Raw genomic sequence first — 17,468 nt, 5'->3', positions numbered from 1 at the left:
GCATGGTTTACATGCATTTTTTAAACAATTTTCTGTCCCCATAATGAGAAGCGATAAAGACGCTGTGAAAGAAATTTTAATCTTCCATTTTTCTTTTTCCGGGACCGCTTAACCAGCTTTACAAATTCCTGCCTGACGCTAATTAGATTTGACAGCTGGATTTTCATTCATTTGACTGGTGGCATTTATTTCTTTGTTGTTCCTGTTTTTTTTCGACTTCAACTCGCCGTTTTACTTAACCTTTCTGGAACCTGATAACGATAATCTTTTAAAGCATCATGATTTAATCTCAACTCATCTTGTCACTCAATTGCTTTTACTCCTTTGCCTCGTTTGCAACGATGACGCTAACCATCAATTTCCCATCAACACGCCGAGAGTTTCGTGGTTGATTGCGTCCGTTTTCGAAGAAATTTCATTTGTTAGATGATTTCCGGACGTTAATGATAATTGATTGGCTTATTATATCCACACTGTATCCTATTTCCTTTACCGTCTCTTCTATCCGGTTCAAAAACGCTCAGCCAGTTGCGGGACTGTCGAAATGGACATCTAATTGCTATCGATTTTTAATTAAAGCACTTTAAACGAACACAACGTTCGAGAACTGAGACCGAGAAAATACAAGCATGAATGCCGCTTATGCAAATGGACGAGCGCCGGATGCTGTACTAAGCACGCTGATAGTTTTATGCCTTACTGCTTCAATAATGTTGCAAACATGTTGTTGCTAAATATTTTCCAGGAAAAACGCTTAGCCAACTTCCGAGTGGCGCACACCGGAGCAAGTTAATGTTTTCATTAGTAGAACGAAAAACTTTCCGCCTCCGAGAGTTCCTCCCTTTCTCCCCATTTGCTTTGCCTTACAATCTTGCGGCCGTCGGCGGTCCTTATCGTGGCACAGTTTTGCAGTGCACTCAAGTGGTGCTTCTCCGATTTTTTTTACTTTAACTTCTTTCCTCTGCAGCCACCCTGACAGGGGAAAGTTAGGCAACAAAATGACGGGCCTCCACCACCATTACGAGCAGCAAATGCATATCCGCTACCGAGTCGTCGAGCGCGGCAATTTGGTAAAAAAGTAGGTCGCTAAAAGTTCTTTTGCCGGAAGCGCTAGACCAGAAATGCTACCGTGCCGCCACTCTACGGACAGCGATGTACCATCAATCACATCGAGTCACACGCCCCTACCCCGGGTGGGAAAAACCCCCGGTTGCAGTGCAAGAAAGTTTTTTGTACTGTCGGCCGAGAATTCGTCAACAAGTGGTACCATTTTATCTTGAAATGCAACGAATGCAGTTCCAGGACCGTGCAGCAATTTAGAAAATGGATGCTTGAGAGCGGTTGGCACTTGAGAACTATTGAATGGGAGAAGTTGTGTGCTGGCGGAAAAATTTAAGAAATTTATATGTATAAATAATTTCGTTCACAACTCATCGCTACGATGATAGACAGTTCTGGTTTATTTGATATGTTGTGTATTAAAGTTTGGAGACTTTAAAATATAAAAACGCTGTAATTAAATATCACTAATTAGATTTCGTACCTTCAAAAAGCATCACCAAGCCAATAAGATGGCCATTTTCTTAGTACTTCTCAATCGAATTATATTTATTTCACACAAGAAAATTTCTCCATCACTTACAGTCAGATTCAATCGTGATTTTGCTTTTCAATTTTCCCTAACTTATCGCCATCAACGATGCTTTTATGCGTGCCCCTAACGAGCGGAATGCAATCAAAGAAGATTGCATCGCGCAAATGCACTCTAAAGTGTCTTTTGACCGGGCCCAGTGCGAAAATACCACCGAACCATCCTTGCCAAACGAGCAGACAAAGCTATTGTCGGTATTTTTAATAAGTTCCTAAAGCTTTATTGCTTATATCGCTACACTCGTTTCGTTTCGAAGTGTTCGCTCGTTTGCGCAGCAACAAAAAAAGGAAACAAAATGCAACATAAACTGATCCAAATGACAAAGCAAAAATGATATTTCCCGCCATACCGCGCCTGCACCTGGTGCTTGTAATAGTGGCCACCGGTAGTTTAACCTGCACCTGATGTAACCGATGTCGCGATGCATTTTACTGACGAAAAAGAAAGGAAACTTTTGTCCTTAGCATCGAATTATGTAAATAAACATTCGCTAGTTCGCTGGAAGGTACTCCAATATTTGAGTTCTTTCCACGACTTTGTCGCTTGCATGGAAAAAAGTGGTGTAGTGTATGTTGGAGAACATCTTCTTCAACACAATCATCATCATGAGCTTCTACGTAAGAAAAAAAAACACCATTATCCAACACACAGAAGAATTTTCCGAAATCTCGTATGCAAAGCTCCCTGAATGGTGCTTTTTTTCGCTCAACGCTATAAGCATCATCATCACTAGGCGTTTTTTTTCTTCCATCTCACATAGCAGACACGTACACATACACAAAAAAGAATCCCCCATCACGATTTCCACTCGCTCCTCGAGAGCAGGTTTGGTCATTGCTGATTTTATTTCCACCACGTCTCATTTCCCTATTTCGACTACTTCTCCCATGCCAGACAGTTCCAAGCTATGCACAGAGTGAACCAATTTTTTCACTTTTTTCCCAATCCCGGACATTCGGCTGAATTTGTTTTTCCTCGCGTTTTGGTGTTTCTGTAAATCGATCGACCGGTGGGAATGAAAATCTGCTACAATCGAGACATTGTAATGTTTCTGTTTTATTTTTTGTGTCCTTTTTTTGCCACCCCAACATCATTGTACGAGTTACGTTTTACGAGTGGCCAAACAAAACATGGGCGAGACAAACAAACAATAAAACAGCAAAAAATGTGCTCTCGTTCTGCTTTTGTCAAAAATTTAGCTTTATTTTTAGTCCAGCCCTTGCTCCACAAACTGTCATAAGCTCCTACGAAAGAACCTGGTGGAGGGTGATGGTAGTAGAATTACTTTTTTTTCTCAACAATATTACCTTCACTAGCAAGAGAAGAAAATGTAGTCCGCTTTACCACATCTGGGCTAATGGTTCATGATGAAGTAAGCCATATTGTATGTCTCGGGTTTTGGATGTCGAGACCCCCTAACTGATATCGAGACACAATAGCAATCCACCACAAATAACAAACAGGACTCATGGAGGGGTTCATTGGACCAATGATTGGTTGGTGTAGTGACCGGATTTGCAGACCTTTTTCTTGCCCATTTTGGGGTGTACATATACCTTCGTCAATCAACGATAAACCTTTGCGACAAATCTGTAAAAAAAGAAGCACATATTCTTGCCTTTTCTTTTAAATTGACATCGATTAGGAACAGTTGGGCAAAAGAAAAGATAACACAAATGTACCCACAAATCACCGAGTGGGAACAGATCTCTGGACACGAAGTAAAATATGTTAAAGTAGGTGCTGTTCTTATTGGTATTTCGAGGTTATAGTTGAGTAAAAACAAAGTCTAAAAATCTTTAATGAGCTATGTGAGTTGCATACCTTTGGGCTTTCCAAGGCTTATACCATGCCAACATGTATGCAATTTTATTTCAACCCCTTTTCTTTTACAAATGTGCCTCCATCGAACTTCAATCAATTAAATATTCCACAAAATCACTAATCGTCTAATTCATCTCTCTCTCTCTTCTACAGCTTTTCATATTCACTTTTTTGCGCACCGTCTATCATCAGCCCTCGTCACAATGATGTACCCAACATATCGAAGGCAACCACCGAAAGGATTGTTGCAAAATACGTAGCCCCGAGCCGATTCCTACCGCTTGGCCGTTCATCGGCTACCAAGGCGTATAACATGCACTTTTGTGCCACGTCATACGCCCACTGCTCAATGTCTTTGTTGTTGGCTCTAGTCTTTGTTCTGTCAAACACTTACGCAATTAAAACACATTCATAAGAGGGCAATCCTGTACGACCGCCGTAGTGTGTAGCCTCATAACGTAGTATACTAGCAACAGCAACACTACTGGACTCATCTTTTGACAGCACTGAAACACAACACTCTGCATAACTTTAGGACTACACAGTGCTCCTCTTCACGCTCACGATGTCAATAACCGGTTCACTGGTGGGGTACGAGAACGGTGGTGACATTACGATGGTTTCGAAGAAGAATCGATCATTGCTTAACATCACCGCCACCTCGACCGCTTCGTCCAAGCAATGCCAAAGTCTCAACTCAAGCATATCGCACAGCAGCGTAGTGCTGACGAGCAATACCTCCACCCAGTACGTGACCAATGCTGGCTCACTGCGTCGTCAGACACACGCGAGCGATATCAGCCCCGGCAAACATCGGCGCCGGCGGCTACATCTCAACACGCTCTGGTCCATCTGGTACGGCATTCTGATGACACTTCTGCAGGGATACCTGATCGTGCAGGGCACCCACCGGTACATCGGTCTATCTGCGCTAAGCTGGAAGTACGAAAAGCCTACCACCGAGCTTGACATACAGATCGTGTTCTGTGGATTGGTCATCCTGTTTCTGCCGCTACTGCTAGCGTCGGCCCTCTTTCGTGTAGGCAATCTGGCGAACGATGGTATGAAGTTGGCCTCAGGCACCAAGCTGTGGCGTGGTTCAACGCCGGCCACCCATGACGGACTGGAAGAGGAAGCCTTCGAAGGAACTTTGCGGTAAGTTTACACACACAACCATGCCTGATTATTGTGGTTACTTATTTAAGGATTTCGATCCTGAAGAATTCGCACTGAGGTTCGCGAGAATAGATATCCTCCGCCTTAGCTTGCCTAATTGTATTTGTGTTTGCTTTGTTAGACAATTACTGCAACATGACAACCCATCGCAATCTATTCCGGCCGGTGTTTCTGCGAACGAAACACAATCAAAACAATTTTCATTATATTCTCATTACGCGCTGCAGTATCAGCACTTTTGATGACTTCCTCAACGACTAGTCGCTTCGTTTCTTCACTTGCGAAACATTGTACGTGCATTGAAGAAGGTTTAACTTCACTGTAGCCGCGTTTGTTCCAAGAACCAAATGGCTACGCCTTTGCATAACACGACCCCAGCCCCGATTCTCATGTCAGCTTGCGCCCACAGCAAAACTGAGATCGTCTTAATGAAACACAAGCCAGAATTCGGCAACACAAGCACCAACTTTAATTAAAACCAGCTCGCGTACACCTCGGCTCTCTCGCTCGCTCTAAAACACAACGAAACAAAGGTTCAGAAGCCAAAACCTAAGAATATTGACTAGAGTTTGTGTGGAGCATCGTTCCAATAGATATGCCCCACGCTATCAGCTAATCCTTCACCGTGCAGCACCGTAAACCTTCATAATCCTATTCACTCTTGCAGTACTATTTGCAGCCAACCATAAGCCGGCTGGCAAGATGGTTCCCTTTAAGGCTAAGGAATGTTAGAACTTCTTGCGAAATCTTTCCACCGATTCGCGCCACTTCCAATTGCTGTTTAGACAGCAATCGTACACAGCGTCTCACGGGGCGATGTTTGTCTTGTCTGCCAGTGATGGATGCTTGCTCTGTGCTTAATAACAATGGTGGCAGCTGCTGGTAAAACGAAACACCGACTGCCGACAGACTAGCTTTCCCCAAGCGGTGAGAAACTATAAATTCTAAACCACACGCGTGCAGATGGTGTGAAAAGATAGAGTCTACTTTTAGGCGCTAACACACGCTGGGTTTAAGCGAACACTGGCAGATGATTTATTATTTTTGCTTAGAGAATTTAAAAAGAGACTGACTATTAAAGATTTTTGCTGTGAATGGCTTCATATACACGCCACAGTCGGATCAGGAGTTTCTTCTACTCGAAAATAATTCAAAACAAACTTCATCTTTCCAGAAAACATGTTTCTTTTGTGTTTTCTTCGTTAACTAGACCTATTATAATTGTTTGTTGAGTATTTTCACTCATTTTCACCCTATCAATCTAATCTGCGCACTGCACAACGCCCTACAGGAGCTTGCATCACGGCTTACGATTCATCTAAACCATCTGGTAATGGAAACAACCTGCTTAATTCATGCCACTCTGCCCCAAAGCTATTTGAGTGGCACTATTTTGCATCCCCCGTTCGTATGCGGCAGCCCAGCATCGGACAAGGCGTCATGCCAATATGCATACCACTTTATCTAGCTTTTCTATCATCATCGCATTATTTTCGCTTCTGTGTCATTTCATGCATTTGCTTGAAAGTACGTGCATGAATCGTGCGAGCTGGTACGAGTTGCCTGTGCCGGTTGGTGCATGTCCTGAACGAAATTATGCAAACCTTGCTGCATCGTATATCATTTTGCTAGGCGAGGGAATTCTTAAACGAAAAAACAAATCCTGACATGAAAATGTGTATCACCAACGAAACAAACCCCAAGAAGGATACTTTTTTATGAACAAATTTTAAATTTAAATAGTGAAACTTTACACTTCTTTATGTACGTGCAATGTATTTTTAAATAATTTACTATAACTATTTCTCTTCATCAGCTCTCTTTGGATACACGGTGGTCCTACATCCGCCTTCATACATATCATCACGGCAATCTGTCTGCTATTACCTCGATTGCTGCTCGAAGCAAAAGTGATTGAAAACGGACTCCTGCCAAGAGGTAATGTACAATTGATCTTGTTTATTTAACATCTATACTATTAAGCCTACTTGCCACGGATAAATCACAAAAGAGTTAGCTTTCAAAGTAAATACTTTTGAATTCATTCTCGCTTTCACCGGAAAAGAAAATTATTTTCATTCCCATCTTTATTCTTTTGCGCCATTCGCCCAGCAATAAATACCTTTTTTCCAAAGAATTGGCGCTTTTCGAAGCCAACTGAAAAAAAAGTATTTTCTAAGAAAACAACACTGGAAAGCCGTAATGTGAAAACCTACCTCCATCTCAACTTCCCCTTTGTGTGGCAAATTATTTTAAGCCCATTTTTTAAACACACAACACCGAAACAGCGAGCAAAAACGCTGAAGTAGCTGCAACGACTCGAGCTAACAAAAGGCTTGCCCTTGAAAGTGGGAAATTATACCGGGAAAATCCAATTATAGGCCGCATAGCTGGGGAAGATCGCACCAAAAAAAAGACTACGATACTAGAAATAGGATCAAGTGTTAATAGAACGCGTTTGCTTCTGCGGTGTGCTGTAACCCGTTTTTGTGTGCGATTATGCTTATTGCGGTGTCGGGAAAAAATGATAAAAAAGAACCTTTTCCCAAGAACCGCATTGATGGCATTTTGCGAATGGAGTTTAAGCGTTTGCTAGTGAACCCCGTGACCGGTATCTACATTATATTGGCTCTCTTTGGTATGGCTTTATATTTAATGAAAAATATTATAAAGCGCATTCTTCTGCACATGCTTCTGCTGTAAGCTCGGGAAAACGGTCAGATTTTCCACGCTCGGCAAGCTGAACTTTATTAAGCCATCATATTATTTTTGCAAGCTTTCTTTCTTTCTTTCACATTGTTGGTTTGTTTTTGAAAGTCCCAACATCCCCAGCCCCAACTTTCCTAACCGAGTGTTTATGCCCTCTAGTCAATAAACAATCCCCAATTTAGCGCTCTTTCCACACCTCCACGCTCCTCAGCACGACAGTCATCCGGGCACGAACCGTACCAACCGGCTAACGATTTCACGCTATTGCATCGTGGTTCTGGTTACCACCGGAAACGGAAAGCACTATTTCACCTGTGAAACTTTCTAATGGAAAAGCTAACTGAAATTAAAGATGACAATAAATAAGAATGAATTAATGTGCAGTTGGAACGCACCACCAGCGTACTGTCCCCGAAAACTCCCACAAGCCATGTAAGGGTGGCCTTTTCCTGTCTCGGATTTCACCCAGCACGAGCATGTGAGTGTTGGGGTAGGGTTTCTAAATTCTCTTAAGCACAAGAGTGCTCTAACACTAAGCACAAGAGTGGAGGGTTCTTGTTCGGTTTGGAAGTACGAAACCGAACAAGAACCCTCCCTTTTTCCTGCCCGAGCAAATGCGACCGGAAGTATGATAGTGCCCGGTTCCATTTGGTGGGCGATTAGTTTGTGCTGCTGGTGTAAAATATAATTCCCCAATTTGTTTCGCTACCTGTCCTTAGCACCCACCTTTGCAGCGAGGTTTTCTTCAGGACTTTCCCAAGAGCTTTAACGTATCAGCTTGGTAGGATCACGTCACAAGCCTCGTTACAAAGGGGCTCGGAATCGTCGGATCGGTGTCATAATCCGGTTTTCATCTTGCTCAAGCTTAAGGACCTTGCCACGGAAGGCTTTCTCGCTGGAAAGTGCCACCGGGAGCTGTAATTTTGCACCGTTGTCAACGATGATTTTCCATCAGCGTACATGATACCCGGAACCTGTCATGCTTTATTATTGTAATAAATAAATTTTCTGCCTTCCACCGCTCGCGGACGAGCTTTTCATCAACCGAGTAGACCGACAAACTCTTCAGCTTAAATGATAACGAGAAGCGGAAATTAATTGGATTGGGAAATTGCAGAAAAGAGACGGGGAAGATCGCTCCAAACAAACACTGATCATTCGTAATGCCAATAATTGGATTTTGCATGTTTTTGTGCTGAGTATTGCACGTATGGCGAGTCATGAGCAACATGAGCATTATTACATTTCATATTTAACTCCATGCAGAACCATCGAAGCACCGAACGGAAATCGCTTATTAAAGGATGTTGAGCGTGCTTTACACTAATATTAAATTATGTTCCTAGTCTCCCAGGTGTGGTTTTCTATTTTTCATGCTACCATATCGAGATGCACGCTTAATCCATTTGTTGCATTTCCGGTATCGGATTGCTTTTCACGTGTGCGACGAAACGCATCAATTGTAATTATTCTAATGCTAACCACCCGTGACTGGTTCGAGGGGCGATGACGTTCGAATTACTTCATTTACAAATTAGCCTAATTGGATAAAACTAGTCAGTGCATCGTTGTTGCGTTGAAAGCTCCAAGTAGGGAAATTGTAGCAGGTGATAAAGTCAGGTGTATTGTGTTGGGGAAAAACTGAAACTAAATTACGTTCTTATAGCGATTTCAAACACTGCTTATTACATATTTTCAATACATACCATCTATTTAATATCGACCTGAAAGGGAACTTTATCCCGTTTTTTCTGTAAATTTTCCTAAAATAATTATCTTCCACAATGTATTTTTCCTGTCTATTGTTCCTTGCTGAGTATTTTCTGTCCTTTACACCATTCACCTAAGTGCCTTCCAATGCTTTGCGCTGCGGTACTTTAAATCCCTACTAAACCCATGTTAAATATGTTCGCTTATCGACAAACATCGGCGTAAACTTTTTCACCCACCCATCAGGATTTAGTCTTCGGCTCCTAATCCTACTCCCAAACATACAAGGGAAAACTTTTGAGTTTCGAACTTCTGCATCACACCCAAAAAACAGTACACAAGGGATAAAATCGTCATCATGATTTAAAAATAAGTTTTCCTGCAGCATTTCCTGGGCCAGCCCTAAACATAAACCATCCACCCGGGACACACCCGATGTCCACGACCTTCCAAGCATTATTGACAGCCGATACGTAAGATAGGGTGCGTAAAATGCAGAGATCCTCTCGGCAGCGCCAAACCCGCTGGCGCCCCGTCCACATCACGTTTTACATTAGCTACGGGACTGCAACGAAACATTGGCACCATCTGGTCACATTCCCTCACGGTCGCTCGGTTTTGGTGAGTCGTTGCCCACCATCCGTAAATTCCGCTACCGGAAATCGTACGCGTGGTACTGTGTCCTGCTGGCCACACCAAACTGGAGTGTACGCCTATTACGCGCTGTCAGAATTGATTTATAACGCGCAATTTCTCGATTTGATTTTACCGCTTACCAGCACATGGCGTGGTAGCAAAAATGGCATTTATTTTTCGATTTTTCATGATCATTGCACTGGGTGACATTTCAAGCGTGGACAGTAAAATAATGTTTTGTTCTAAAAAAATGTTAACGGAAGCCTTTAACCAGCGTACTGCCGAATGATACACAGTAGTAGAGGCGACATCGGCGCCGGTCTTCATACGGTAGAACCGGGGATTGAACTACGTGGTGGTTGTATCAGTAAGTCATTCGATGGCCGGGCGTGTCCAGGAGAAGTTAATTTTTACATAAATAAAAATGTGCAAATGTATCATTAAGGCGCCATAAGCAACATTTCAAAGAATTTAGCAGAACAAGAAATAGGCATTTAAGGAGTAACACTTTCGTTTTCAAACTTTTACATACAAAAAACACACACTTCAACGTAATTGTAAGTCATCTTTGTTCCGTTTTCTCTCCATATCTTTCGCTCCTTCTATTACTTTAACATTTTACCACAATGTTGTAAACTCGTGCACCTTCCGTCGGAAGGTTTGCCTTTTTTTTTTTTGTTGGTCCCATCCGAAAGGTTTACGAGACACGAGCCGGAGTTCGTCCCCGGGGGAAATCAGCCTGGTTGAAACTTTTCTCATAAAACACATCACTTGCCCTAGACGACATTCCGCCAAACGCCCCCTTTTTAGGTTCGCAGGACGTCGACGTCTCATCTCGCTAAGGAATCGAAAGTCAAAGAGGGTAGAAAAGAGGATGGGGCTGGGTTACAATAGAAAATCGATATACGAGATACAGTAGATCGGTGTGTAGGGGTAGATAATTTTCTCGTAGAATGTGCAACCAAGCGAACGGCCGTAAATTAATAGCTTTTAAACTGTAATTTGCTACATTTTGCTGGATGTCAATGTGAATCCCAAGGAAAGTGAGAGACAGAGACAGGGACAAAATAATGCTTTGCGACATTTAGGTTGCCCAAAAAGGTTATTGACACCTTGGAATATTATAAATAACCGTAAATGGAAATTAATTACTAGCTTCGTAGAATAACAATTTATTGAATTCGAAGGAATCTATCTATACGATCGATTGTGTTCCCTTTTTCGAAGGAAAATATTGTGAGTCAACTAAAGTAAGACTTTCGAATATAATCTCCTTTCTGACAGATATTTAATAAAATGCGTCATGATCGAGGCAACGACCCACCTGCAACACCTGCATAATATTATTTTTTAAATCCTTCTTTTTAATCGCTCACTACTATTTTGCCTACTTTGCTGCAAACGACACAAAGCCGCACTACCTAACACTAACGAACGACAGCTGTCAACGTGACGCTGCTGCTGCTTCCGGTTGTGCTGATCAGCGAGAGGAATAAAAAAAACGCAATCAGCTCAGGTTCAATACTACAACTGATTGGCTGAAATCTGTCCTCGGCAGCATATTCGCCTGGCTGTTAACAAGGACCGATGGGAAGCAGAAGAAGAAAAGGGGATTCCGGACTATTTTTAATACATCTGACGGTGCTGTCACACTGTCGGAATAAATTAGATTCTTGATGAAATGCGACATATTGAGAAACTTTTCTTTTTGTATTTAGAAAACGTTATATAAAGTGTTTCAATACATATGGATCTCGCTAGTCATATGTATTTGTTTTCATGCACAATTTGAAGCTTTGACGAACGAAGTTCTGTTCAGTTAAGTTGGTTGCGAAGCTATTTTAATTAATTCTTCAAACTATCCAGCCAAATTCTCCAGGCATCTTCATACTGCGGTTGCTATGAATTCTTAAATCCTACCAAGGGAACTCCATTACTCCCCACATTGCAGGTCTAACGGCTCAGGTGGCTCATGAAAATACATCATAAGAAACCAGCATAATTGCATGAGTTTGTCTAAACCCCCACACCTTTCTGGTTCACCAGACGAAACTCAGCAAAACTGCATATAAGATCTCGCTTGTAAAAAGGCCCCAAAATAAGATCACGCCAAAGTTTTTCTTCGTCCACCTGAGTTTTCCAAGCCCTAAAGAAAAATGCTTCATTTCCATGTCTTAGGTTTTGATGCAAGTGAAGAAGCAAAGTTTTCACCTGGCTTGGTGAAACTTCCATTTTTGCATAACTATCTTTCCGCTGGGTCGACGCGAAAACTTCCCAGGCAATGCAAATTTCGTCAGGAAATAGCTGCCGAGACGCTTGTGGAAAACGTTTGTGCCTATCGTGTGTTTTTCTTTCGCTTCACGCTTTCACCAGCTGCACTGCAGCCAAATTTTCACCCCAGGAGAGGAAGCATAAATTGTTCGCATAAACATATCCTCGTACCGGTGCTACTTTCTTTGTCGTGATTGAGCTACCGGAAGTCAGAAAGAATGTCCTTTTGGGAGGGGTACCGAGAAAACCACCGAAAACCTGTTCGGTAAATACCTGTTTCATGGGTTTTCCGCAGAGTTTTCTTTTGCAGTGTAGAGTAAACGATGAAATAAGAAGCTTGAGTTCCACCTCACCGAAGAAGGTTGAAGCACCGGAAGCTGTCGGTGCGATAAGGAAATGCCAACCATACTGCCGTAGGCGCTCTGGCATACATGGAAGAGAGTATTTATTTGCAACCTAAGTACACCTTCTTAAAGGGTAACAAATAGAAACTACGACCAGTACTAGGTGAGTGTCCGTACGATTGTATCAAATCGATAAAAAAGTGTTTAAATTGTAATTCAATTTTTGGACTTTAATTTCTTGTCGATCATTTAGAGCAATATCAGTAAATAGTTTCGAGATCTTTTAGACTATCCAAAACGCTTAGCTTAGCTTAGATTAGCTAGGTTGCCTTCTGTTCCAAGATAAAACCATTAACATAATATTATTTGTATAAAAACATTCTTCCACCCAATTGCATCAACCTAGTGCTCCAGGCACCCCTTGGATCATCTAATCGAACTGGAAAATTCCCCACCGAAAAAAAACACGTTCCGGTTCAGGGAAATTGATAAATTGAATCCATATTTTCTCATTCACCCATAAAAGCATCAAGGTGGAGGTGAATGATTGGTGACGATAGCCCCACCGAAACCTTAACCCTTGGATCCCTTTTTATTCTCGTGTTCTGCCTGCCGTACGATTGCTCTAGCACGCACAACACCTCACCAATCGGGGAAACAACACGACGCTGTGGATGATGTAAACCATCCGCCAAAATAGGGGAAGAATGGGTCAGTTTGCGTGTTATGGGCATTGGAATATTATAGGCATTAGGGTTTAATTTTCTTAACCCTTTAAACCCCAACTCTAGCCCCAGAACTAAGACCGAGAAAGGATACTTTCTTCGGCGCTACTGTCCAGATAAGGTTCCGGACATCTAGGGGGAGTATATAATCGTAAAGGTAACTCAACCGAAGCAAAGTATACATCAAATTGATTTTTGTTCCTTCACTCCTTGGTTCGATTCATCCCCTTGGTCCGAGTTGTAGACGAGTGAATGTGAGGGGTTTACTTTTTGGAATAATTTTTTGGGCAAAAACCTGAGACAGAGAAAGATCAGTAGAACCCTTTTCTTGGTGTTTCAATTTAGTTGCACCTTCAAGATGTATTTCATGAACCGGAATAAAGCGATATTCACCCCAAAGATAGTACATTTGAACAAAAAATGGCTATCTTTCCTGCCAATTGACATGGCTGGAACAAGGTCCTTTCATACAAGACGATGATTATTTATAGAAATTTTCCACAACAATAAACATTCAAATCGTTTTCGAAACATAACTTCCTTCCAAAATAAATATGTCCTCCGGTGTAGTCACAGCGCCCAGTTTGAGTCCGTTTCATTTCGCCATCATCCAACCAAGAACATAAATCAACCACAGTTAGCTCGATTTGTGTGCTGCCTTAAGCAAACACTTCACCCTCCCATTTCGATTCGATGCGACAGGGCACTTTCACGTGTCTGGCCACTAGGAAGACAATATCGACCACAGAGGCTGCATTCGCCCCCAAAGGCTCGCAATATAATTTACGCTTTTATAACTGCATCCAGCAACTCGAACAGCAAACGTTCCCGAGCACCCGAAAGCCAGAGCAGTGGAATGCAATGCTCCGGCAAAACATTGACCAACCGATGATAAACGGTTTCAATTATAAATACCATCCGGCCTGTGGACACGAGCGGCAGGGACCACACCGTAGTACGAGTGCGTAACGAAGCATAATTGCACTTTCGGCGAAGTAAACATGATCGGCTTGTATTTCGTGTGCTTTAATTTGCAATGTGCAAACGGCAACCGGCCCGGACAATCGTTTGCGGGCGAATGCAACAGTTAATGAGCTTGCAGAATCGGTAATTATGCATACGAAGGCTTTTTTGTGGCTTTAGGAAGCTAACTCCCGTTTACTGTTGTTAAAAATGAAGTATTGAAAGGAAATTTTGTGTTGAAGTAATGATTTGTTCTGCCAATTGCAAACTTTGCTGCACAGTCGCTCTCAAGTCGCTGTGTTCAATGAAATATGCAAATTATTCTCCTTACTATTGTAAATCAATTTACTTCTTGTGAATCCTCCCGATGGATACATTTCAATCAACCCCTTTTCGTAGTAAAGCTTTATATCATTCGCCTCGTTTTATGTGTCACTTACATGTCTCCTGCTTCCAGCAGCGACTCCAAGGAAGACTCCCATAAATACCATTTTCTCATCACTAACCGGCACCATCCCAACGCTGGATAATCTTTCCCGGTTCAGTAATCTCGAACGCTTCCGAATTACGATACACCATTTGCGCCACTATCGTCGGCGATAAACCCATGGCACCTTGGTGACCGATAAAATCTGAACAATCACCCCCCCGGGCAGATTAGAGTGTCCAAGTGTACCTTTCGCTGACCACATTTGCATAACTAATGATGGCTTTCTGACTGTGCCGAACTGTGGTACGCTTGCTTTACCTGAGGTGTCAGATGCACTCGAGTAGTCATCCAGAAAAGATGCATTAGAACGTTCATCAACTTTAGCCGTGGTACGGCATGTGGATGTGAAGTGGCGAAGTGGCTCTATTCAAATTTCAATCCTTTGAAATTGGAACATCAAATAGGCCACTGCCCGATGAAAAGGGCACGAAATCAAGCGTTGATGTTGCAAATAGACAAATGAAAGGCGAGCGTAGTGAAAAGAGCAACGATGATGACAGGATTGATTCTTGGATAGGCATGTGAAGAAAAGCTTTCCGAACCTTTTGTATGTAATTTTTGAATCCTTTCGTATTTTGCAACCTTTAAACATTAAAGCTAGAGCTGCCTTTAACCGTTCTGCTCTTGTTTACGCCTCAAGGTATGCAATCTATTAACAAAATAGGGAATATAAGCAAGTAAAGCAAGAAGACATACACGCGGATTCTATAAAACTAGTCCAAAAAGTATGTAAAGTGTTTCTAAGTGATTTTTAGATCACGTGACCCGAAAACCTAATGATTGAATATTTTCAGGCCTTTAGATACGCGCTCTTATAGTAAACCTTCATCGACTAAACTCATTTGCATCTCATCTACAACAAGAATCTCTTTTTAATGCAAATTTCAATCAAACTGCTCTAGACTTATGTAAAACATTGCTTTAGTTCTGCGATCAATGCTTTAAGCTATTGGCGAATTTCAATTTCACTTTCAAGACTAAAGAAAATGGCATCAAACGAAACTATCTATGCTATGCTTGAACCGTTTTTCCTGTTACCAAAGCGAAAACAAACAAACAAAATCGACAGCAACGATCTAACCTTACGGATTTGATACACTATTTGAAAGAATATCCGGATAGACAACAATCCGAAGTACAGTTTATAAAAGCGCCAGCTAAAATTCAAACTATCCCATCCGGGTGTCTCGCACCACAACTGACGCTAAACTAACGGCCAATCAAAGGCTAACGGGATAAAAGGCAATGATCCAATTTTATAAACGGACGTACACGTTCGTCCGCTTCGGCTTTGTTTGGCGCGGAAACAGCAAATGGAAGAATGGTCTCGGCAAATGGAAAACGTACAAAACATGGACCCACCTCAGCGAGGATGATAAAAACAGAAGAGGAAAAACCAACAGCCCAACGGTCAGCTCCGTTTCGTATTGAAAGCGGAAATAGGTTCAATCTCCCAGTCCAACGTACCTTTCGCTTTCTTTGCATACACCAAAAAAAGACATTGAAGGAGACATTCGCCTCTCATTCGAGAGGATTATGTCTTATCAGTAATGGTGTTATTAGTGTTGTTTTGTTTTTCCACATCTTCACAGCTGCTACGCTACTTTCATCACACTTTGTGCTTAAACACGAACAATTTTTCATGCACTTTCATCTCTTTCACCTGTTTTGAACAGATTTCTCTTTTTCGCTTCTTTCATGTTAGTCCTTTGTTTCTCTTAATTCTTCATTTTCAACTCTCTTCTCTAGTTTGCTTTAAGTTACCAAGCTCTTTCATACATTGTTTCTTCTTTCATCCAAAGTTTTCACTTCACATTAAAACCAATAATCGTTCCCTTCAAACAACAAAATCTTTCAAAGTGACTAAAACACAGAAAGTGACACCACAAGCACAAAATTATGTTAATTCAATGAAAATAAATTGTGCAAAATTGTATGAATAAAAACGCGACACCAAAGCACTAAAAGAACCGACCATAAAGGAAAGTTAGGAAAAACAAACCCCCATCTTAAATGAGCACAAAGAAACTTCTCCCTAGGATGGGGAACGTCTTGGTGCGGATACTTGCATCGCTTTCGCTGGATGCCATTTCCCTAACGGTGCCATAATTGTATTTTCCACAGCCATTTTAGCTCATTTTGCTTTCCCTGTCCCGGACGCGACACTAGCAGGGTGGTTGTGCTTCTGCCATGGGAAAAGTTGATACGATACGAGCGTTTCCGGTGATGTTTCGGGAAGGTGAAAAATCGCTTCCAGTTTTCGCGGGAATACTCGCGCTTTGATGTCGGTGCTTTTTTATTATCGTACTTTTCAATGGTAGTATTTTGTTTATTTTTAATGCGGAAAATGTTGCTATTATGCATTGCAGTAAGCAGTTGCAAGGATAAAGAAAAAGATGCTTGAAATGGAAATTGCATTAATATGGTTGCATTTTCTGTGGTTTGGGTAAGTTGTGGTTTATTTATGGTTTTATTCATTCCCTGAAAAATATTAGCTTTAACACAGCAACATGGGCATGGTAGGTAATGAACCCAACTGTCCCAGAATGCTTGAATTAAGCTGCTTCAAAATAGGTCCTTCATTTAAGGATCCTTCATTTAAGGATTCTTTTTTTCACTCACCATTGAATGGTAATGAATTTTGCAACTTCCGGCAGGTTGCAGGATATTCTTTTGCATCAAACTAAAAATTAAATTTCCATTAAGCTAATGTAGCTTTTTCGTTTCATCCTACCACTTCAAATATCACCCTTCCCAAAGCAAGATAACTAAGAGCCTCGAACAATTTAATACCTCAGCTGCATCGATTTACGCTGTTTTATAACACACCGTATTTGCCTTCGAGACAGCGCGAGCAGAAAAAGAGCAATTCAAAAATATCCTAATTAAAATTCCTATCCTAAACCTCTCCATCAGCGTGCCAGCAATCGATAGAAAATTCCTCCATCCCGAATAGGAAGCAGCTAGGA

At 41.7% G+C, this 17,468-nt stretch overlaps 4 protein-coding genes across 5 annotated transcripts in view; 2 read left to right on the top strand and 2 right to left on the bottom strand.

The window, feature by feature from the left end:
- LOC126557240 (nicastrin) overlaps positions 1 to 17,468 on the top strand; it is a 380,964-nt gene that overhangs the window by 28,951 nt on the left and 334,545 nt on the right. The window lies entirely within an intron of this gene.
- LOC126557054 (nuclear pore complex protein Nup107) overlaps positions 1 to 17,468 on the bottom strand; it is a 408,812-nt gene that overhangs the window by 291,790 nt on the left and 99,554 nt on the right. The gene's annotated exons all lie outside the window — the stretch shown is intronic.
- Positions 1 to 17,468, bottom strand: part of LOC126559365 (AP-2 complex subunit sigma) — a 576,875-nt gene that overhangs the window by 512,223 nt on the left and 47,184 nt on the right. The gene's annotated exons all lie outside the window — the stretch shown is intronic.
- The window catches only part of LOC126556723 (protein tincar), a 28,790-nt gene continuing 15,342 nt past the window's right edge, over positions 4,021 to 17,468 (top strand). The window contains exons 1-2 of the mRNA XM_050212184.1: positions 4,021 to 4,630; positions 6,468 to 6,589. Coding sequence (XP_050068141.1) covers positions 4,041 to 4,630; positions 6,468 to 6,589 — 712 coding nt within the window. The 5' untranslated portion in view covers positions 4,021 to 4,040. The remainder of the gene's footprint in view (positions 4,631 to 6,467; positions 6,590 to 17,468) is intronic.

The sequence above is a fragment of the Anopheles maculipalpis genome, chromosome 2RL (genome assembly GCF_943734695.1).
Source record: "Anopheles maculipalpis chromosome 2RL, idAnoMacuDA_375_x, whole genome shotgun sequence".
In the NCBI taxonomy this organism is placed as follows: Eukaryota; Metazoa; Arthropoda; class Insecta; order Diptera; family Culicidae; genus Anopheles; species Anopheles maculipalpis.
The sequence above is the reverse complement of the archived record's forward strand: the minus strand, read 5'-3'. Positions and strand labels throughout refer to the sequence as shown.